This window comes from Gavia stellata, chromosome 10, assembly GCF_030936135.1.
Source record: "Gavia stellata isolate bGavSte3 chromosome 10, bGavSte3.hap2, whole genome shotgun sequence".
NCBI lineage: Eukaryota > Metazoa > Chordata > Aves > Gaviiformes > Gaviidae > Gavia > Gavia stellata.
Genome location: NC_082603.1, coordinates 16688697 through 16713384, shown reverse-complemented (window position 1 = coordinate 16713384; position 24688 = coordinate 16688697). Strand labels below are relative to the sequence as shown.

At 39.9% G+C, this 24688-nt stretch overlaps 1 protein-coding gene across 1 annotated transcript; it reads right to left on the bottom strand.

The window, feature by feature from the left end:
* Window positions 1-1984: 1984 nt before the first annotated feature.
* ALG14 (ALG14 UDP-N-acetylglucosaminyltransferase subunit) lies at window positions 1985-23460 on the bottom strand. Its single transcript, XM_059822173.1, has 4 exons — window positions 23331-23460; window positions 20958-21109; window positions 16032-16154; window positions 1985-2339 (listed from the first exon to the last, which is right to left on the bottom strand). The coding sequence occupies exons 1-4, from the start codon at window positions 23458-23460 to the stop codon at window positions 2109-2111; spliced, it is 636 nt and encodes a 211-aa protein (XP_059678156.1). The 3' UTR covers window positions 1985-2108.
* Window positions 23461-24688: the final 1228 nt, after the last annotated feature.

The following is a 24688-nucleotide window of genomic DNA, read 5'->3' as shown; positions in this document are numbered from 1 at the left end:
TGCTTTGCTCTAAACAGCAGCAGCATGTGGCTCAGTGCCATTTGTGCTTCGGCTGTGTTTACAGACGAGGCGGTCTAGGAGTCTGCCTCCCTGCCAGGCCAGCGGGCTATTCAGGCATGGGATGTGGTGCATGAATGGAAGCATTCATTGCCTTTCTCTTCTCATGCTTCTCTAAGCCTCGGGGCATTGATCCTGTGCCGTTGCCCCTTACCCGGAGCAGAGAAAGAGGCTGCCTCTGTCCTCATTCCCCTCTACTCTAGTTCCCTTGCAAAACAGAAAGCAAGATTCAAAGCAAGATTCAGTGCAGAGCGCACTAATCTAAAATAAACTAGCATTAGCCATAATAAAGTCCAGTGTAGCTCCAATTACCAAACTATCTCCAACTGTGCAGAAAGTCCTGATAAGATAGTCCTCACCCCAGTTCAGGGAAAAAAAGCCCTTGCACACATCAGATGTACTTCAGCCAGGTCATTTTCAAGGACCTGAGTACGCATTGCACAGAGTCCTTCCCACGTAGTCTTAACCTATTAACTGCTCTTTAACGTCAGACATAATCTAGGTTAAAAACCACAAAACCTCTCTGTTCTGAACTTACATGTGACCGCATCAAGGGACTCTACTTATGCCGAGGATTATTAAGCCTGCTGGACGGGTTATAACGGCTGGCTTCTCCACAGGGCCTCGCAACGTCATGACAGTAGTTTTCTGCATGATGTTTTCTGATGATTTCTAATGATTCTCTGCATAAAGCAGAATATTCCTCTCCACCCTTGTTTCCTAACAGCAGGAACCACCGTTTCTGCTCAGCTAAATTCCACCCCACCCCGTTCCCTACAAGAATAGCTGCTGCAATGTTTTGACATCCGACACTGAGGAATAAAAGGCTTCAGAGAGTGAGTCTCCTCCTGCAGCAGCGTGAGGAGCTGCTGTTGGCTTCACCAGAGTCAGGCTGTGCAGTCTGTAGAGTGTTTCTACTTTTCTTTGAGCCTTCTTCTCTGTATATGTTTCTGTAGCCAGACACATAGCTCTGTGTGTGTACAGATGACAGATGTGTTTATATTGCTTTATAGGTGGAACAGTGTGCAGAATTATGTTTTGCCAGATGAATGTGAAATGCTAAAGTAGACTTTCACACACTTAGCTCCAACAAAATACCTTTTGAAAGTTGTTCCAATGTACGGAATACCATTTTCCATGACAAAATCTTAAGTGCATATTGTACTGCCGAAAGTAAGGTGCTTAAAATGAGAAAACAGGATATACTGAAAGTCAAATTCACTGTATGAGGAAAAGAGAGGGAAACTCTGTTCCTTCCCCTACGACTGATAGTAACACTTTTTTTTTTCCCTTTGCTGTATTTTAGAGCCTGAACCAGTTCCATTTTCCCAAGTGACAGTTTGCTCTCCATGATGTAAACTTGCTAAGGATTTTTGCACGTCAGCTTTGAAGAAAGTACTTCTTAAATTTGTAAGTACTGTGCCTATAGCATGACACTTGTCACCTCTTTATTTATCTTAAGAAGTGAGCAACAATTTTCAAAAGGTGCACTACAGATTATAAGGACAGCTTTGACAAGCCCAGAGGAAAAATTATACTGGTTTAATGCTTTCGGGGTTTTGGAAGACTGTAGAGTACAAACTGTCATGAAGCCAACTTAATATAACTGCTTCCTTTATACTCTAAGGATTCACAAGGGACTTCACTGCTAGCATACAGGAAATAAAGTCTGTTGTGCTAGAACAAGACTTTGTTTCTTACAATTTAGAAAACTACACAAAGTTTCCTTACAGGAAATGTTACAATTCGTACAAATTCCTATATTTATTTGTAGACAAAAAATTACCATTCACATAGCAGGAAAACTAGATGAAAACAGAGAGCGTAGACTTAAAGCCATTATGGGGTATTGGTGAACAGACATACATGATGGCAGTAAATACAACTACACAAAAATGTACTTAAATGCAGAGGTATCTTTATTATTGTCTCCTTTTCGAGTACCAGCCTAATTTCTTAACAGGAATCCTTGAAAATAAATCGCTACATGAATGAATTTCTTCAGCGAGGAGCTTGCAGAGTTTATTATATGTAAAGCCTGTCTTCTGTAGTTACACTATTCGACCAAGATATACCGACTTGGGATATTTTTCCTTTAGATCAGGCCACTGAACGATGAAGTAATCTGAAAAGTAGTAAAGAATCTTTCCAGACAGGGATAAAGTTTCCACACGGCAGATGCTCTCTACATACACAATGATTGCTCTCTTTATTCCTAGAAGCCCAAGAAGAAGAGCAGATATACAGACAGGAACACATGTTCCTGGTCCATTGCACAGTATCTAGAAGAGATGAAACATTTTACAAAAGTAAAATACGATTTTTTTCATACAGTAAAGAATTAAAAGAATTAAAATTCATACAACATTACATTTACAAAAAAAAATTATTTCCAAAGATATTTCAAAAAAACAGAAGAGGCAAGTGATTATGAAAAAAAAAAGGGGGGGAATGGGGCAAACAAAAGACATTATTTCAAAGTAGCTGCCAAAAAAATCACATTTCTTTATATGTCAAGGAGGAGGAGAAGAGCTCTGAGATGGCACAGTTAATTTCTGTGAAAGAAGCAGAATTCCTTGACTCACGGGTATATAAAACAGCTTCTACTCTCAGTCGCTGCTTTGTGTTGTATCAATAATGAGATTTGTGCACAGATTAAGGCATAATAAGGCGAAAGAAGTTTAATTAGGATTACTAAATCTGGGATCCATTTATAAACCTCTTGAACTTTGGCTTAAGTCAGCAAAACACTTTAGAGTTCAGCAAAAATGTGCTGATGAATTAGGACCTTCATCAGAATCTACTAGCTGATATGCATGACTGGATTTTTTTTTTCTTTTAATAAACACTAGTACATAGAAACAAGCATACAGAAGGAAGGTGTTTTGGTAAATACATGTCATGCCCTTGTAGCAGAGGATCTCAAATTCACTTATAAATGTTAACAGTAAAAGAAAGTGGTCTTTCAATTTTAGACACTGGTAAACTGAAAAACAGATTGCTTAAAAGTAAAAGGTTTAAACCAGGGTATGTTAGGCACTGTACTTGGGTATCAAAATTGATTTCAGGCAAGGAATTTCTTACTAAATTTAACTACTACCATGTAATCAGCACTTTCCTGCACAGCTGGGGATTACGTGGAAATAGAGAGTTCTTTTATAATATCATGGCCCTATATCCTATAAACTCACTTTTTTTTTTTTGTTCCAAGTTCACCAGCTTGTGAAAGATATTGGTGGGGGGAAAAAAAAAAATCAGAGCTTCTGTTTCAGGGCTCTAGCAAACATTTTAGAATGTTTCCTTCCCTGCTTCGTGGTAAGATTCCACTGATAAACTGGCTAACAGCACCTTGCCTTAGTTAAAAGCAGCAGCAGGTTTGGTGCTACTGAGTTCCAAACTCTCTCACCTATACTTTCCTTTGCCTTTAATATGGCCCCAGAAATCTAGCTTGGGGATGTGATCACTGTAATACAGTGTCTTCTTATCAGAATCAACAGAATGCAATACTGTATGCAAAATTATTCTGTTTTTATTGTTGATCTTAACGGAACTATTTATTCATGCAAAACTTGCTGACATTTTCTGGAAGACCCTAAGAAGCAACATGCTGTATACTGTTTTAATCTTGAAATTCTAGGATATCAAAAGCCATAAATACTTGTATAAGAAAATTGCAACAGTGTAATACTTTTATATTATCAATTATATAGGTAAGAAGGAAAGAAGCTGAACACATCAACTTTGCATACTAGATTTTTGAAATCAGAGTAATATACTATGGTTTCAAACCTCCTGCTGAACCTGATTTCAAGTAAATCCATGCTGATACTTTAAAACCTAGTCTACAATCTGCTGAGAATGAAGATCTGTCTTTTATACATTTGGCTTGGCAAGTGAGGACATAAACCAAACACACACGCTGCCTTTTAGCACTTCAAAGAAACTTTTCCATACCTGTGAACTAAACCAGGCATTTTGCCCTATTTCTTGACAAGTTTCATTAATTTGCACTGATGTTGATTGTGCTACTGGTACATGGCTACTGATAACTAAAGCAAGGAGAGAGTTTCACATCGGTCCCTTACTGTCCAGAGTCTGACACAATACCAATCACAAATATGATTTAGGTTGGGTAGACATCCTAACATTCTCCTCAGTGCAGAAGTTGAGAATTGTAGAACAGGTTTTATAGAAAGCTGAATTATTACAAGCATGGTCTTTACCAAGCCACTGTGCCATACACTTCATCCTACTTCCCCACTTTATTAAACTTGGCTAGCAGCTCCAGTCTTTTTGGTATTTGGTATTCTTGTGTCTAGATGCACACACAAAGGTAAATGCTAGAATGAATTCCAAACTAAGTGTACTCACAAAAGATCACATCATGAAATAATAGTAAATGGGTCTATTTCTGAATCTATATGTAGCTCTAAAGGCCACACTGAGTTGCTGTTATTACTTTGCTGAGGTGCGAAACAGAAAAGCAATAATCAAAATTAAAATCATAATACCTTTACTATATCCAGGTTTTGATATGATGCACTCGATTTATACCTTCTACTGACTGTTTATAACTTGTAAGCTGCTTCTCAGATGCCCATTAATTCATGGAAAAGTACTTGCATGCAGTAAAAAGGATCAGGAAAATTATGGGCTAGGCATCTCTAAAAAGCCATGATCTGATCATAACTCATGTCCTCTGCTCTTTCCCCTTCCACACATACCAGTTCAAACAAGACAAAGCAGATGTGGCTCTATAGGATCTCTGTATGCAAAATGCCCATAAAATACTCTGACTATAGATGTTCCTGTTCTAAAATGCTTGGGTTTAGGAATTGTCCCTTGAAAGAGACTCTGGTATAAACCTGCTGAAGCCAACAGACAAATAGATCCCTATCTGAATTTGGGGTCGTGATCTGTAAGTCAGAACTATTAGTCAATCTTTCTGATCATTAAAAAATAACCTTCAGTTAACCTTCAGTGCGTGTCTAGATACCTAGATCTGGTGCAGTTGCTTATGTGTTGGAGTGGCAATTCCCCTCCAAAAATCTAGTCTGACCAGTCCTACTTACTCCTTCTCACACCATCAGCAGGAAGGAAGACCAGCATTCCTGCTGCTTGGAATCCAACATCATACGCTCATTAAGGGACACAGGGGAAACTTCTGAGAAAACAAGTATGCACATTATAAAGAAGAGGAACCGTTGTGGAATCTATAAGCTAGAAATGCTGCTGTTCAGCTCCTGCCAGTATACGAACTTGTTGATGGTGGAAAGGAACTGAATCATCTACAGCCTTCCTTAAACATGTAAGAGAAGATGAGCTGTCCTACTAGTGAATTTCAAAACACTGTTCAAAAGTAAATTTTTGAGAATGATTGATGTCTTCCACCTTGAAAAGACCAAGGCTTTTGTTTTTCCCCTCCAGCAGAATACAAGTATCTCTCAGGGAATCCAGTGGCCATCATTAGTATGCTGTGGAGAAGAAGCAGGCATCTATTGGGCAAGAAGGGACCAGAGCCTCTACAAGGTCAACCGGCTATTCAGGGTAAGTGTTTCCCAATATCTATTTACTTTAGCTACAAGGCTGCCTGTAGAATATTTGTGTTGCAAAGATCTCTGAAGATCTCTAGTTTATTTGGTTCAGCCTTCCTTGGTGAGGCAGCAGAAAGGGGTAAAGGGGCCAAAGACAATTTTTGTGTCACCTTTGCGGTCTCTTGAGCTGCAACTGCCCAAGGACTTTCTTGGTCACTGGGCTATCTGACTTTGCTGCCAACAAGCTATAAGAGATCATTCCAGAAGCCAGTGCTGCAGGTCTCTTTATGCCATTTACATTTGTCTCTAATGCAAAGAAATGTCCAGCTAACTGTTAAAATGGCTCACTGGCTGCCTGGCTTCACAGCCAGACCTATAAACTAAATCCTACATACTAAAATCCTCTACCAATTCAATGTAACCAGACTTTTAAAGAGTACAATAAACTAATCAAGCTGTATATTAATGGAGGTTTAAAAGTAAAGGATCAGAATATAACATTTATACTTAGCAACACTCTCTCTAAACCTAATTTCATATTAATCACTTTCATATAAAAATGGAATAGTTCTTGACTTTCTGTTTCAGATATTTTCTACAGCTGTTGAAAGAAAACAAGCTAAGCCAGCAGTCTGGCACACTGGGAACACTGGCACATGGCACCACTGCTGATAAAAGCTGCTTTAGAGTTGGTGAATGCAGCACTGTGGCAGAGTGACATTTACCAGCTAAAATACTGAAAGCATAGCTCACAGCTTCTCTGGGATTAAATGTCAGGCCACTGGTTAAAACAAAAATGAGTAAAGCAGAAAACTTGCAGTTTTTCTCATAAATATGTAAACATACATTTGCTGTATATCTTTAATGAACAAGTATTTGAGTACTGCTTATGTTCCCAAAATACCACAAAGGGAGGACAACATAAGTCCCCCTAAACTTAGCAGAAAGTGGAATAAGCAACTGTCAACACCTGCTGTTCTCCTTAATGACTTCCACAGAGATTGGCCTTTGCCACCTGGACAAGAGCAGAAAAACTGCTCAGCTTTTTAGGGCTGGGCAGGCTTGTGTGGGAATGCCGATTGCTGTTGCAGGGTGATGCACACATGTGAACTGAAGACTGTGCTGCTTGCCAGCTATGGCGGTACCTCCTGGAGTATGTTTAGGACATCGCTCAGGCCTCCTTAGTCCTGGTAATGCTCCCTTCCCCACAGTGCTAAACAAATGGAGGTAAGAATAAGGGAATAGATGGTGGGGACAGAGAACTACTAGAAGAGGCAAAGGCAAGTGGAGTGATGCAAAACTGACCCAAGCTGGGTTAACTGCATGATCTTTGTATATCTATGCAAGTAAACAGACCTACTTTTTAACATGCAGGAAAAAACACCAAATTAGGTATTTTCTGCTTCTCAGGAACCAGTGTGGGCCTAAAAGCAGTAATTTATTAATAATTGTATTTTGTTGGTGTTTTTGGTGGACTGCTAAAACTCAGCTTTTGTTGATAAATACTTAATTTCAATGGCTATTTAATATTTGGGAACAAAAATTCACTGTTCACCCTGTTAAGATATGAAAGCCCAGAAGATTTCTCTGAGGTTTGTTAGAAATGCCAAGGAAATTTGAATAGCTGTTCCTGACATTTTAAGGAAGGCAAGAGAAAAGGAAAGGGGATAAAAAAAGAAGAAAACATGGAAGAGAGGAAGTGGGAAACCAGTTTGAATTACAATTCAAAAGAAGCTAGCACAGAAGAAAAAGGAGTTGTTTTAAAACATGACCATACTGCCATACTCTCATAGAAGAGACTTAAGAAAAATCTTGCCTGTTTGCAAGTAAGGCTTCATTTAAAAACAAAAAAAACCAAAACAAATCCCTTAATTCCTCTATCAAGAAAAAGGATGAGCATAAACCAATCTCACTCAGCTCTGATGAAAAACTTAGACCATCTACAGAACTAACAGAACTCCTCAGCCAAAGCTATTTTCAGCAGAAAGTTCCTCAATTTAGACTAAGTTTGACAAGTTTCCACCCTGCTAGGCAAAGCGAATTCTGGCTTTGGAATGACTTTTCAAAGATCAGCAAGGAAATGCACCAATTAGAGAAAGCAGCTAAAGGGATTATAATCTGTGCGTTATATTTTTACTTTCATTGCATGTTCTTAGTTGATGATAGACACCCAAATGTTGTGTTGTTGGTAGCTGGACTTACATAATGAAAAAAACCGAAGTGCCATAGCAACCTTACAAAAATCAGCTTTAAGAAATTCTAGAAACAATGGCAGACAAAAATAATAAGCCTTTCACAAAGGTAATAAAGTAACAATAAACACAATTCAATGACATACAAATACAGAAAACTAACAGGGAGCAGAAGACACTGTCTTGACACAAAGAAAGCCTCCTTCAAGAAACTACAAATCTGACTGTAGAATAATCTGAAGGATCTTTCAGAAGCAAGGGAAATGGGGCAGAGAATGACTCCAGTGACAGGGAACCTGAACAGCTTTCACTAAATGTAACTGAGCAGAGGTCCTTGGACACTGAAAGGAAAACTAAAAAAAAAAAAAAAAAAACGTAATAACATACTTATTCGAATTTGGGAATGTAAATCTATTTGGTAATCAGAAAAACAAGAGAAATATGAGAATTTCAGAGAGAAAGGGATTTCTCTTTAGCTCAAATACTTAAGCACGTGGGAGGGAGTGTCCTTGTTAAAGCTTTTGCTAGTCTAGCTCTTTAGAATGTCTAAAAATTCAAGTTTTGAACATCAAGGAAAACTATCTTAGAATTTTTTATATTTTTTTTAAGGTTTAAAAAAAAAACCAACCCAGGAACCTTCCTCAACAATTCCTTATTATTGCTATTGGTGGGGAGCAAGAAGAATTTCAGGTTCTGTTTGAACAATATAAAGGTCATTAAACTACTTACTGGCTTATTCTTTTTGAATTAGTGAAGATCTTACCCAGTTCACTTCCCTCCACAACCTGAAAATAAAACCAGCTAGAACTTCACGCCCTATTTGCTGTTTGAATTTACCTGCAGAATGCAGGCTAGGCCAAAAAAATCTAGATGTATAGTCTGATTTAAGTTGGGTAATTAAGGTAGAATTGAATTATACCTGGATACACTTTCATCTTCTACTGTCTAAATCACTTGAATCATCAGGGATGCAAAAAGATATACTGTTCTATAGCAACAGCTTGTGTTCAGGCTGGTCAGCAGCTATAGCTTGTAGCATTGCCTCGAAAACTTTTCTAGCCCACTTCTGTGTATCTTGTTGGTACGGTTCCCGTTGTTGTTACACAATACACACAGTACGTGAGGTGCTCTTCAAAACAAGCAGGGACATGCATGGTCCTACAGGCAGATTATCTAACTAGGATAAATAAGATAAGTGAATGCCAGAATGGGGAAGAGAGAAGTGGAAGAGCAAGGACTTAAATTAGCACACTGCAGTTGGGTTTCTAATGTGCACTACTTTTTTTCTGAGTATTATTTTCATCATAGAATGAAATAATTGGGAAGCATCACCGACCCCCTCATTTCCCCAGCTCTCACTTTATAAAAGCTTGAGGAGAGAGACATAAAAATCCTACCTAGTGGGTTTTTCTGTGTGAGAAAAGGAGAGGTTCCACAAAACCACTAGGAACTAGGTTTAACAACAGGATTTAATTGTAACAGCACTGAGCATTGTCACTTCTGCCTTCTAGGCACGTAGTGGCTCAACCCAGAGTTACCAGCCCAGTGTCCTCAGGGGCAAGAGACAAGGGAAGAGGCGCAGCTGATATGATTTGGATCAGTATCCACATGCAAAGTAGTGAGATGCTCCTAGTTTCTGGATCTCAGCAGAGCTCAGGAGTTTGGCTATGCATGTGGCTATTTGACACTGTAAAGTCTTAAACAGCTCAGGTCTGTTTCTGGGTATGCCTAGAGGCTTTACTGATGAAAAGAAAGATAACTGAGGTCATTAAGAGCCTCAGAAGTTAGGCAACAGCTTAGTGAGGGAAGTTTGAGAATCTAGATTTGGACGCATAAAGAAACATGCAAGTTTGACTTTTTTTTTTTTTTTTTTTTTAGATGACGCTGACTTTAGGCACCCTACTTAACTGTCCCTGTATTTCAGGTGAAAGGTGGCAGGTCTGTCATTGGGATTAAAAGGTCTTCGGAGTGGAAGTTTCCATCCCTGCAGGTATATGGAAGCAGACTGGGACATGTGAGCTCAGCATACTCCCCAGCCTAGCTGCCAAATCTAAAATCAAAAACATAGAACCAATCAATTCAAAATAATAATAAATGACAGGTATGAAAGTGGTACTAATGCTCAAGTCTGTTGGAATGTTAGTGTTGATTATTAAAACATTAAATTAACATCCAGACTGTCAGTGGGAACAATCAAACCTCATGATCTCTGCCAGCAGTTTGTGTCAAGAAATAGTGGCACCAGTGAGTCTTGTGAGAAACTGTGGGAGATGGATAGAAGGTTGGTTAAAAAAGGCAGATGCAGGCTGGAGAATAAACCTAACTCCCTACCTACATTACCACAGAGTGGGTCTGTGGTTTATTGCTGCTGATAAATTAGTAGGAAGTAAAGGAAATCTGACTTTGTGTGGATCAAAACGTTAGTCATAAAAAAATTCAGTAAAAGGCTTTTGCCAAGTAAATGAAATGGTAGTTACCGAACTACATCTGTAACTACAAACACTAGGTATTAGCTGTCTTTCAGCAAGTTGTTGTTCTAAGTGTCACCTTGGTTAGGTCTGAACCTGACTAAAATATCTTGGTCAGAGCACTGGGAGAAATACCATCTAACCTTTTAAAACCCATTTAAAAATAAAGGCTTATCTCATGTTCTGATATCAAAAAGTACTGCTTATTACAGTAGCCTACTCCTACTCAAAATGAAAGGAGAAATTAAATCCAAAGACTGTTAAATATAATCATACATATTACTAACAGTGGCATAAAATGATCCTTTAATTGCAAATCTCAATGTGTCTTTCATTAGTCAGGCATTCATTTAACCAGAACTTGAAAGTGGTATTTTAGGTTAGCTAAAACCGGTATTTTGTATGTATATAAACATCTTTGGTGCTACTGCCTAATCACTGCAGTTGGTATAGCAAGAATCCGCATCAAATACCTGCCTGAAATGTCTTTACAATGCAAAACCTAGAGGTGTTCGCAATCTGTATCTGCATACCAGTGGTCTGGTTCAGTGGTCAGATTTAGAGGGACTGTTTACTTGAAACCATGCTTTATAACATATGTGGGAGTGTGACCAGGGTGTTCAGTAAGTTCATAATGAACCTGATAGCTGATGAGTTAAGACTGATCTGTCTTTAGTTTAAACTCTGCTTAAATCTAAGCTAAGATCTCAGTTCATCTTTATTGCTACTTCTATCCTCCCTCTGAAATGTAGTGTCTTTAGGCATGTCTAACTGGCAGTCACAGAAAGAGCAGAGCTACAACCTAGCTTTAAACTAACTGATTTGAACAGCTTTAGACGTTTATCTGTGCTCAGCAGAGGGTAATTCTACATTGTGGCTGCAGGGTAGCTGTACACAGCACACAAGGTAGAGGAGGGGTGAATAAGACTCCTATTTTCATTAACACGGAGAAGTTAAACACAAATTGGGATGGCTTAACTTGTTTTCTTTTTAGACGATACAGTTTGTATCACTGATGGTCTTAATTCGATGTTCTTACTCTTGCCTATTTTGACTGTTTTGATCCCAGAAGAACAATGGTAGATCAGACATACTGTAAAATCAATCTGGTCCAAAAGAATTATAGTGGGGAAAGATTCAGTGAGTCTTAATACTGCATTATACAAAGTTAACTTGTTATAAAGTGAATGGAGAAAAAATGTCACCACTCAGATTTTGAAGCTTTCCACAAAGTTCTAATAAGAACTGTGATACAAGGGACAATAACTTATTATTCGTCACAGTAATTTGTTAAAGTGCTATGAACTTAAGACATTTTAGGCAGGGCACAAAGAATGGAAAATCTTAGCTAAATGAAATAATGATCTCCTTTCATATAGCTTACTGTGTGAACACTTCTGTAATAACTCTAAAAGCTTGTCATAGTGAATTTAACCAGTCAGGGGACCAGGCATGTGTGATGGGATGTGCAGTCATAAAAGAATCGGGAGACTGCTAGAAGTATAATCAGCTGTGCAGGTTTCAGGCTTCTAGAAAGAAGTTTAAAAAGGAGAGAACCATTCAGCTGACAGCTGGTGGGGAGGGAGACAGCAGGGCTTGTTGTACTTGCTGTGCAAATGTAAACTTCTTACTACAGACTTTCTGCGGGAAGGAGGCCCTAAGGTGGAAGGGCTGCCTTCTCTGCCTGATTTAACCCAGGCTTTTCCAAATAGCAGGGATCTGAAAATAACTGCTTATCTCAGGCTCTGTAGAGCACTGAGGCAGTAGGAACTGCTGAGAAGTGACCCCAGAAAAACAAAAACAAAGCCTGGTCCTAAGGGTCCAGGATGCACAATCCACTAATGAATGGAGCTTTACGCAGCATTTCTGCACAATTCTAGGTGAAATTTAATTACGCTAAAGGAGAGCAAATTGCTGACCCAACTACATAGCCCACGTATGGCTGAAAACAAGGACTCGATGCAGTCTCTGTATAGCTTTCTGCTGAGTGGTGCACACGTATCCTTTGTTTTCAGTTTGAATTTCAGGTATGCCAGCATGACTGGAATAATCACAACCCAGCCAAACAGCTAGATCACCTGAAGACCTGGTTTCAGGTTTGGCAAATGGGCTCAGGGACAATAGTTCTGTAAACAGCAAGAGAACCGAAGACTGGTTTCCTCTGAACTTGTACTTACTGACTGACTAACTCAAGCATATTATAGGAAGGCTGTAACATTAGTTTATTCCTTCTTGGACATCAAATAATCTATGTAAGATTCAGTAATTTTCTGTCTTTGGGAAAAATCTCTGTGCAGCTTGTCTAATTTTCTCTAACTGTCTAAGAAGGATTTGCATCTTTCCCTAGACGGTAGATCTTCTAACATCTTATTCTGGTTTTATGCTTCTTCTCGGCCTTTCTCTCAATGAAGGCAATAAAAGTCTCTCCTCTCTGACCAGCTGTCTGTTTTCATGGCAGGAATTTGCAGACTTTGAGGCTATGACTGCATATTAAATCTGGCTGCAACTGACAAATGGTTTTAAGCTTTTCTGGGGGAAGGAAGGTGTAGGCAGAGTGTGCTGGCACAAGCCTTGCTTTCCTGGAATTTTAGGCCTCTGCATAGGAAGCCTATCTAAGGTTGACATGTTGTAAAAATTGCTCAGCATAGATGCGCCTGCAAAATGCTCTGACACTATATTTCTATAACTCTTGGCTATAGGAACACAAGCCGATCATTGCTTCTGACATCTTAATTTTGTTACTTGGTTTAATATCTCTAAAGGGACTTAACTTTGCAGAGCACAGATGTTCATAACTCAGAAATGGGCCTCTTGAAGGTGATCTTGAACTGAACAACTAAGCTAACTTTTACATTTCTTAAACTCTCCTCTCTGGGGGTCCATTTCAAGTGTGGGTCAAGTCCTGCAAGACAGCAAAGGTCTCCTGGAAGCTGTTCAATTCTTTCTGAACTCACTATCTTGAAGAAGGGTTAGATGGAACTGCTTTCTCATGCAAACTAAACTAAGAAACTTTGCCAGAAGATCACTGGGAGATACAAAGGGGACACAGTGCACATGTAAATAAGCACATATAAAGTAACACCTGTGCAGCTAGGTTTGCTGTTTCCCCTTTACACCTATTGTGGCTCCCCAGATATGCAAGTTATGCCAACCTAAGCCTATCTACTCCAAATCTTGCCTTTGTGCACCTAATGGTTTCAGGCTCCCTTTGCAGTACTTCTCTTGTCCTGCGTTCCTTGAAAACTGCAACATTTCTGCTTTTCTCTAGCTTTTAGGTGTCTGGAGAAGACTTCAGTCATTTCTTCAAACATACACACATTTCTGACAAGCTTTAAAGTGAGTGTAAGGATTTGGGGATCACTCAAACGTACAAAGGACTTAGAGGCAATTCAGAGTTGTCTCTCCCTCCTGCAGTTAAACAAAAACAGTTGCCTAGACTGAAAATGTACAGTAGCCGTAAGGTCTACTGTTGAAAAATATGAAGCTCTCAGCATCATGTAATACTGTGCTTGTTTCTAAACTCGGGTGTTGATTTCTGTACCAAAAGTTATAGGTAAGTCCTGTAAATGCTAGCATTTGTCCTGCCCTTTCTAGTTCTTTAAACTACTAAGCGTTACACTTTGCCAAGAGTAGGGGGAGTTGCAATTTACCACACACATTTTCTTCTAACAGCAATTAAATATTACCAGTTGCTTCACATACCACACAGAATCTTTCACTAGCAATACAAGGCATTTTAATCCCCAGATCACTCTCCTTTTGATAAGTGTTTTAAAATCTTTATAGCTCTCTGACTTCCTGTATTTTACAGAATTCTTAAACTAAGATATGCACACAAGTAGCAGTATGCAAGCAGCTTTCAAGTGGTATAAGATTTGGCATAATGCCAGAGATGCTTCTTCCAGTGGCAGTACCAGCTGCTATTGTGGTTGATGATGGTACCTGGCAAAAAAAATATTTGGGAACACCCTCCCCTCCTGCCCTTTTCTAATCATGGATAATGACTCTTTGGATAGCATTTTGAGCCAGTGGTTCCCTTAAATGCCTCAAAGGGCTTAAAGGCCTTGCTAAAATGTATTCTCAATTTTACAAGTACAAGTGTTTTTTGAAAGTGTTAAGCTTTTGACAGCTTACCACAGTTTATCAACTCCAACACAATTTCTAATAATTCCACCTGTAAATCCCACTATCATTTCAAATTCCTCTTGTAAACAGAGAAACCATGGAATTAGATTAGTAACTTCCTGCTCTTCTCTTATGTCCTGTTGACGCTTTTGATAATATATTAAGCTACACAGTGAGATTTTCCAGTCAATTTATTTTGCAATAATAAGTAAAAAAAAAAAAGTATATACATTAAATGAAACCAGTGGTGTAGCAAAGTGATTCCTAAATATTTATTAGTCACCTTTGCTGTAAGAAGTCTGCTTCATGTAAACATCCCTCTACTATTTCCTTCCACAAAATTAAAATCACTGTAAAAAGAATAGTATGCCATCTCCTCCTCCGTCCCAACTTTACGTCTAGTTTTCAGAATGGGCTTGAAAAACAAGAACTGCAAAAAGCTACTTTTGTTGTTCTGCACACTAAATTGCTCTGAAAACTCCAGCAAGCAAGTAGCTTTTGATCTGACAGGAACTGACCAGTATTATTGAAGCCAATGAGATCAAATTATTCACAGCAGCTTCTCTAAACATTCCTCTAAAGCAGCTTCTTTAGAATTAGCCCTATAGTTCACAGTGAGAGCTAAAAAGAGTGTGCTTACAAACATCCTCTGTGGGTGTATATATGCTGCTACTAAATTATGAAAAATATCTTGTAACTGCACAAGTTTTTACAGGTTTCATTAAATATTTTAAAAGCCATAAAATATTAATTTGAAATTCTGCTTAGATAATGCTTTTTCTAAAAACTCTGATTTGGATAACTGACTCCTTAAGATGACAACTCCTCTAGCAAAAAGCCAGTTTTAACCAAAATTTCTCTTGAAGAATTGTAGGACTCAAACCTGGGAGTCCAGTGCACTACGTTTTGAGTCTTGCATTAACACAACATTTTATTGATTGGATACCTCTAATTATTTTATTTCTATAATCTAACAACCCTGAATGCTTCTGACTTGATTAAGTCTGTGGAATATTTTAAAATAAATGTTGTAATTAGCATAAGACTGCAGTTTTGTGAACAGCTTGAAAAAGTTACTAAAGCATGAGGAGTTGCCACTTCAGCAGTGATGTTTTTTGTCATTAGATGAGATAATTAATGTCAGTCAGCCACAGACTAAATAAATATGCATGTAGCTGAAAAGTCCATGTAAGCACAAGAACTGAATCCATATATATTTCTGCTGGTCTGAACCTGCTTGTTCCAGACTGGTCATACCATTTCAGGAGCAAGACCAGCCAACAGGATAACCAGGCTTTCAGGCACAGTTTGTGCTGTTGCAATCCTGAAGAGATACTATCAAGAACTTGCAGCCTTGTTTGTGCTAGCTCTACCAGCATTAACAAGGGAGTGACACACTCTCTAATATTACCTGAAAACTTTGAGAGGGGAAACTGGTATTTGCTACTCTAATTCACCAGCAGTGCAACCTGTTCTCTCTTGGTGTATTGCTGCTATATCTCTTTCAGCTTTAATTTTACATTCAAAAATACTTTTCCTGTGAACTGTAAATCTAAGCATACATATGAGATACAGTCTGCAATGTCTTGATATTCCAAATGCTTTTATGATGCAGATGAGCAAGTTCTCAATACATTAAAATTTACTTTACCTACCAAATCTGGTTTCAGTTTGTAGGTCAAAGGAAGGGAGTGAAGTATGGAGTACAGGGTTGTTACCACAGAGGAGGTCCAAGATTGTCTAACCTCACGGCTTCTGGGAATGCGATCAAGGGTGAACTGGAAGAGAGCACGATAAGCTGAATTGTTATTTTTCTAAGAATGTTGTTGCTCCTTCTATAGAGTTATTGGATCTGTCTGTACCAATGTTTTTTTTAAATCTCGTTTGGAAATGTTTGGGTATGAAACCTTTTCTTAGATGCCTTATTCAGTGTCCTGCTTAGAGCTCTTAGTAAGTAAAATGAACTACTAGAACTATGCATCTATTTTTTAATCTCTTCTAATGTTACTTTAAAACATTCCGAACTCAATAAACAATTCAGCCTGAGCAACTGCACCCGCAGTATGTTAACGTAGTGCCCCACCTCGTGGTCACCGAGACGCAAGTCTAAGTCTGATTACATACAATCCAAACACGATGACTCCTCTGTCATCTGCCTCTTTAAATTCTTCGTGGATTTACACTGCAGAAAATGTAACAACTTTTCTCAGTTAATGCCTGGTGCATACCATTAAAAATGTAACAGCAAACATCACTATCCTTTAAATAAGTACTCAATGAGTATTCAAAAGATATGCAAGATGCATATTCAAAAAGCAAAAATTTGCATAAAGAAACAGGAAAGAACATCTTATCATTAAATAAAAAATAAGTTTAAGAAATCATTTTCTTTGTTCTTTCCCTAGGCAAAAGTAGAGATTATTCACTGTATGTAAAAGGTATCCAATTAATAAAACAGGGATGTTTTCTGTTTTGACTTGGAACACTTTAAGCAGTTAACGAGGCTTCCTGCGCTCTTCACAGACGGCTTTTACCTTGACGAAGAGGAACTACACCTAAGAACTATTGCTACATCAGAAGGCAGTCCTGATGCCAATGAAATTTTTTACTGTTTAAATGAAAGACAAATATAATGGCTGCAGTGCACTGTTCATTGGCATTGACATTGTTTAGATCTGGTCAATGGTCGCTATCTCACTTCATATGGGACACCAGATCACTACCACTCTGGCAAGAACTCATATTGGGAGCGAGAGACTCTAAATATCATTACAAATACTGAAAAATGCCCAGTTACTTCAAATACACCATTGCTAATTGTCATAGCTTAGCCCTGGTGATTTGTGACCAGGAAAGATTATGTTGCCAATAGCTGTACAGTAGATACAAACTACAAATCAGTCTTGAATAGCGATAACTGGGGCTTTTTAAATCTATAACGTGGAAAGAATAAAAACCCCACCCCACTTATAAATGCAGAATATTAATCTTCTTGACTGAAATTATCCTGTTTCATTGTGATAAGATTCTTCAAGTGCAATGATGCTGGCAGGCATTAACAGATGTTACAAACTGGTTGTTTTATGTTTTATTTGCAGGTGTTGAAACTCCGATTGCATTAGTCTGACAAGAGAATATGGAAAAATAAACATGCCCCCTGCTCCCTATTCAACAGGATTCTGGTTATCACTACCTCTATTTCTTAAAGCTTTGGAAGAGATCAGGTGATAAAAAGAAATGCTGTAAGTGGAGTTTAGACCCTTGCATAGTATTCAGTTCTGCAAGAAATATATGTATGATAAGGTAGTTTTAGGCAGATCAGGTTTCAGTAGAGCTATTCAGGGTGTTCCCTTCACTGTAAGAATAGGGTTAATCAATATTTGCCAAAAAAATGTATGTGATTTTCTTCATAAAAACCTGATTTCAGCAAAACTTGTCAGGGACACCAAACAGTATCAAAGCAGAAATTTACTTGCAGAAATCAAGTAAAGATCAAACTGATTTTATCTATGCTCTTCAAAAACCATGCTTGAAACTTTGCACATTGGTGTCTATGTCATATGTTAGGACTTCAACCCACGTATCAATCAACACTTCAATATTAAGCTGAGAAACAAAACCGGATTTTTTTTTTGTGTTTATTTAAAAGCCACTGCCAGATGCTTCTGCGATCCCAGCCTCTAATCTGATGGAGTACTGTTAGCATTCCAGACAAAGGTACCTCCTGCATCTTTTGCTGGAAAACTGCATAGTATGTCTGATACCAGAAACAGACAAATTGCTCCGTTATCTTCCATGGTGTCATATTGTTGCATTTATTTTTCCTTATATCTTTAGTGAAGTCAGAAACCTCTTTGTTATTTGAAGACAAACGTTCCAAACTGGCAATTCTATAATGGTTGACTGGGTATTGCAATTTCAAAACCAGTGATGTAGTGCTTTACCTAGCTAATGCTACTGTTTTGCAAGCATGCAAAGAAAAGTAGGTGGAAAATTGCTACTGCTATGAATTACTATAGTACGCTCAACTGAAAATACTGCCATGCTTGCAAAGAAACTGGGTTTACATAGTTCTTTTTCCTGCTGAGGAACAAGATTTCTTAGCATGATACCTCATGAAACATAAAATGGAAAAGTATATGCAGTCAGATGAGCATTATGTAAAGGCTAGTTCATCTGGTTGCTGATCTCGGACATGACAAATGGGGGTAGAAGATGCAGTGAAGAATTCATGTTCTTCAGTCAACAAATCTAAGCTGTCTTTCTATGGCTAGAGTCAGCAGGGGCTGAAGCAGGTTCTCTATGCTGAGTGCAGAAGGTTCCCTGAGTAACAGCTCTGCGGGCATCCGTGTAGAATAGTTGTGGTTACAGGCTGGGGGCAACAAAGACGTAAGTGATAGCAGGACCAGAGACTTTTCATAGGAGGCATTTTGGACTTTTTTTCCCAAGAGATTTAGTGGGTAGAGATGCAGCATTTTGCTTCTTGTAAACAAGATGCTCATTCTGGCTTCCTTTCCTTCTCCCTGAATACTGTAGCTTTTACAACCGGGCTAGACCACAGATCAAGAAGAGAAATTGGTTATATTTGTGGGGTTTTACATTGGAATTTGTTAAATGTCTACACTGATTTTTCTCTTAGGTCATTATTGTAATCTGTCTTCTGTCCAGTCCTTAGTTCTGGAAAAATTCACTTCCTTGGCAAGATGAGGAAGGGAATGACCATGGGTTGAAGCATTCAGACTTTTCCCTTTAATTTATTCAAAGCTGCAAGAAGCTACTAACACATGATTTTTAAATGCTTGATGATCTCCAGCATCCCCAGTGCCAAAACACATACTACTTGAAAGCACACTCCGAAAGTTAGCAAATATATGTTATAGGCATGTGACCTTCACTTTCCAAAATTTATCTTCCATTTTTCATTGTAAATATTTTTGCTCAGTGGAAAAAGAATGGCCAAAGGAAAATGAGCATCTGTTATCCAGACAGCAAACTCAGATGCAGCCAAAAATGTTCCTCTGGTTTTCAATGTTGAAGGAAAATATAACTACATAATCTGTTAGCAGTTGGAGGGAGTACAAAAGGGAAGCCGCTTAGCAAAACTAAGTGAACTAGTGGAAAACTACATAATCCTTTAATACTCAAAATATGTATTTTAAAGAAATTTAGTAATTTAGGGTTGGACATTTTTCAGATAAGTGAGTATGACTGTGTGAATGACTAATTACCAAATAAGATTTTCCTGAACAGGAAATACCTCCAGTCACTTTACTAGACTTTCATCCTTGGTGCACAATGAGAGAAGAGACTGCCACGCTCAATTTTAAACTAAGTCATCCCCATTTGATTCAGCAGCTTATGGTAGGCAAGGTATCTTTGTCTTCCATGGTGAAGACATGGCATGATCTGCTACAACATATTAAAACCAGAGTACATATATGAACAGTTTTCTTTCAGTATGTGACAACTCTCACACAATGGTATCTTGATGTGTCAACATGCATTCAGATCTCAGCATATTAAGAATGATTTAGAAGGAAGCAGTGTCAAACCATATTGATCAAATTTTGGTGTTTCAATATTTAATTTTTTTTTTTTTTCCCTGCAGCTACTTCATAGCTTTATAGGGAACAATGCTTTGGGTAGGTAAAAAAACTTAAAAATGTCATTCCTAAGTGAGCCTGTTGCTCACCTTAGCAGCAGTTGCTTTGCATTAAAAGGGTTTATTCTGAAAATCATTGGTACCGAGTCCTACAATCTTTTTGCCCCAGTAGCACTGCTGAAGACAATGGAAATATCAGAAGTGCACCATATGAAATTAATACCAAGTAAATAATTAATTTACTGCATGTTATACTACTTGCTCAAAAGCACTAAGATTTTTGTAGTCAGAACATTCGTTTCCATTGTACTTATTCCAATTTCTAAAAAAAATATAATCTTTCTACTAATTCCACTGGACATCAGAACACACTTTAAGTTGCCAGAGAGCCATACTGCTGTCTGTTAATAATACAGCAAACTAGCTCAAAGCAAGCAAACATTTGATAAAAAGATAAACAAAATAAACAAACCCCACCATTTATCACTGAGGGAAATGCCAAACTAAAAAATTACAAAATTAAGAGATTTATTTTCGGCATGCTTTTCTTGAGCAAGAGATAGCCTTCTTTGTACAGTCACTTTCACTACAATTATGTTAATCCATTTAAAGCAATGAGGGAACATGTTAACAGGAGATAAAGACTATTTTAAGAGAAAGTAAGGAAGGTGGTAGTGAAAACTAGTAGCAAGAATGGCATTTGCTATTTTTAGGTACATTTACTTTGCATTTTCAGCGTCTCTCTAGTACAGCATTAATTAATAGTGTTTATTTAGTTCACTTTTAGAAATGTAAAAACCACTATGTACAGAACGGCACCTTTAGCTGGACTTTAGTGCAAGTGATTATCGATACCTAGAACATCAAAAGCACCTGCTGATCTTAAAATACCCTTTTGAAGAACCACTTCCAAATTGCCTTGAAATAGAATGTCATGTTAAGATAATTTTATCTTACAAGAGCATATTTAACAAATTACCTGTGAATTGGAGAATGTTTCAGACCTTTTTTGTTCAAAAGAACGTATTTTTGCTTCACTCATCTTATCTGAGTCTGCAAAAATATAATGTCTAGGAGAGTACAACTCTGACAAACAGCTAAGTAACCTCAGGATTTCTGTTGTGTGCCCACCTGTAAAAACAAAATAAACTGCAGTTAATATATGAAAAATTTTGTAACTTTCAATTTCTTCAGCTGAATCAGTCACTTTTCCTTTTAAAACTTATTAGTACTAACATTATCAGTGACGCTCTTCTGAGAGTAGAGGATTCAATTAAAGTTTAAGTAACACAAAGACAATTCCCACTGGAGCTGTAACGATGGAAGTTTTTCAGCTAAATGGGATTGAACCAGGATCACACAGAAGTACAACATTTGTGTTTAACATCCTGTACACAATGCAAAAACAAGCGGGCAAAGAGATACACTGTAGTCCATACTCAAAAGCCATACCATGGTGCAATGGTCACAATGAGGTTAGATGGGATCCAGCTCACAGCTGCGCCATGGAAGCGTACCTCCCACTTGACCCTACCCAGAGTTCAGTCCTACGACTTGCAAGAGCAGGGGCTGCGCTATCCCAGCTCGTAATACTGAAATCAAGCAGGCAGCAATTTCACTCTGCAGCTATGCCCATGTAAAAGCTGAGTGCTTACAGAAGAAACAGCCCAGCTCCAGCCAAGAGCTTTAACCACTGTCCTTGAATGGGTGTTGACAACCTTCAAACTGTAAGGTCACTTTGTTCAGGGAGCTACATTGGCACTAAATTAGAGAGAAGGGGAGGGTGTACTTATTGTGGTTTTTGGGAGCAGGGTTAATTTTTATTTTGTCAGCTGAGTTTTCTGAACTGGAGTTACAGGAATACCCGTAACAGTGGAAGAGGGGAGAGGGAAAATTGTGCGTGTAGGTAGAGTGGAGCTGGTTCACCTTTTATCTGTTGGGCTGGATCCGCTTAACATGAAACTGCACCTGTAAGTATATGCATAAGCATTTACTGGATGTGTTACTTTTCACTCTGCTGGAAGTTGTAAACCAAATGTATTCCTATTACCTCCTGCTGCCCAGTGTCATCAGCCTCCTAAGAGACCTTTGCTATTGAAGTCAAGCACTCTTAGCTGGCAAACTGACAAGCAGCAAGAGCTATGCTGCCGCATTAGACACGAGAGTTTGCCACCTTTCTGTAGAATTTAATGCAGTATTTTTCAAACACGTTTGGAGGGATTTTCTCATGAGCGATGGTTTGTTGAAGCTTTCACATATTTTAATGCAATCATCGGAGTATTTCCATAGGAGCAGGAGATTCCCACTTCAAAAAAGTCTCGAAGAATAGGCTTCAACATTATATGAATCTTAACTGACTTATGAATTATTTCACCTGGTAAGCTTATGTATAGTGAATGCATTTTTTTAGTATGTACAAACTGGATTCCAAAGGACCAAAGAAAAACAACCACATTTCCAGCCCTGGTGGAAGTAAAGATGACCTGAAAAATTATAAAACTGCCAGTGAAACCCAAAGTGCAGAAAGATCCTGGGATTATTACTCAATTAGTCGGTGCGCAAAAACCCCAGGGATACTGAGGTGATGAAATCAAAGCTTGCCTGGATTTGTCAACTGCAAATTTTCAAGGTAGTCTAATTTTTTGGGGCAAATTAATTGCCCTGCAACTTTGGGGAGGTCACAAGGAGCAGCAGATGTGTGTGGGGTGACACACTTGGACAGCAGTACTGCCTCTGACAGACCCACGTGAGACTCTCGTAAGTAAACCACAGAAACGTGGTTTGGGAAAATTATTACAAAATGTCACGTATGTAAGGGGCGCACGGATGTTTGGAAAGCCTTGCCCTGAATCGCCATCAACAATTTTCTGTCAGAAGGCCAAGCAGCTGCGCAGGTCTGTCCCGCATCAGTTTTAGCCAATGTATTTGTTAACGCCTTCGGTGAAACGCACGTACCGTCTGAAGGAAAGGTTCATAAACCAAACTGTCAGACGTAAATAGGGACGAAAATGCCCCAAAGAAAAATGAAGCTTAACAATTACTCAAACGAAGAACTAAAAAACCCAAAGACAGGCGGCGGCCCCGCGAGCGCCCGACGCGGAGCCCGGGCACAGCCGTGGCGGGCACGCCGGCAGCGGCTCCTGACGCACGGCTGCCGGCGGGCGGGCCTCCCCTCAGCCCGGTACTGCCGCGCCCGCCACCGCCACCACAGCTCCTGGCACGCACCGGGACGCACCGACGAAGGCCGCGCCGGCCCTCGCCCCGCGCTGCATGCCGGGAGCCGTAGTTGCTGGTGGCCGACGGGGGCGCTCTGCGGCGCGACCCGCTCCCGCGGGCGGCAACCCCTCCTTACCAGAGCCGGCCACCACCAGGAGTCTGAGAGGAGGTGTCCGCCGGCCGCGGCGCCTCCTCGCCAGGACGGCCAAGGAGACGAGCAGTAAGGGAAGGAGGAGGAGGAGGGGGGCAGGCAGTACGAGCTCCATGGCGCGCCCGGAGCCGTCCCGCCGCACCGCGCGGAAGTGGGCGGGAGCACCGTCGCCGTAAGGCAGCCGGCGGGGCTCAAACCTCCCCGCGTCTCCAGCCCGTGCCCCAGCGCTGCTGCTCGAGAGCTGTGGTGGTGTTGGGGGAGTGGCCTGCGGTGTAGCGGCCGGGGCCGGGCCGGGCCAGCGGTACGGGCGGCGGGCGCTGAGGGGCCGGCGGCGGTTGGGCGTGTGCCGGGGCAGCGGCGCAGGGCCGGGGGTGGGGGGGACGCTGTCGGCTGTTCTGGGCGCGGGTGGGCGCAGGCCGCCGGCTGAGCGGGAGCGCGCGGCTGTCTTCGGGTGTGTGATGCGTGTTCGCGGTAATAAAGTGTGAGACTCAGGTTCCTGAGTGAGAAAAGGCTGGGTCTGTACTCCTGCACGTGTCTGACGGGAGTTATTTGTCCACGAGAGCAGCAGAAACTGGCCTTCACCGCTTCACCTGCTGATCAGCCGACTCCCTGGGGCTCCGAAATACTCCCGTGTCGGAGCTTGACCGTGAGGGTAAATAAGTACCGATGCTTCCCTAGTCCTGCATGCCGAGCCACTCCTCCGTGCCCCTAGTCTGCCTTTTGTGCATGGGTTGCAGTCAGCTGAAAGGAGATCTAACTGCTTTAATTTGTAAATTGAGAAATGCATACTGGAGAAGTAGTCGTGTGGCTCCGCTGACACGCACATATTCCTGCAGGAATTTGCAAGCATGCGCAGGCATAATCTTTATTGAGGTATGTATGCGTATATGGAGCTGTAATTTTACATAGCCTACGACAATGCATAAAACAAAGAATATTATTATTTCATTGCCTCTCACGATTTTTGTTTTTATTCCTTCTGATACTTTAGTTTTTTGTTTCAGTAAGAAGTGTGGAGCAACAGATCAGCACTCTTTTCATCTCTGTCAGCATCTGGTCTTTGTTGCGGCAGCTGTGATGATTCAGCCATTGGACTAATCTCAGATGAGATGTGCATTTGCTAGAAAGAGTAAGATACTACATTTTATGATCAGGAAACAGTAGAGTTTGTTCATCGTTGTCCTTAAATTACCTGCCAGGGAGCAAGGCCCTCCTCTTGGCCTAGGAATCAGGATCAATGAACTCTAGAACTTTTTGGAGTGGTTTGACACCATCGCTTCATGGGGTGACTTGTCAAGCATATGAGACATGACAGCTGTGCACTTGTACCTCAAGTGCACAAA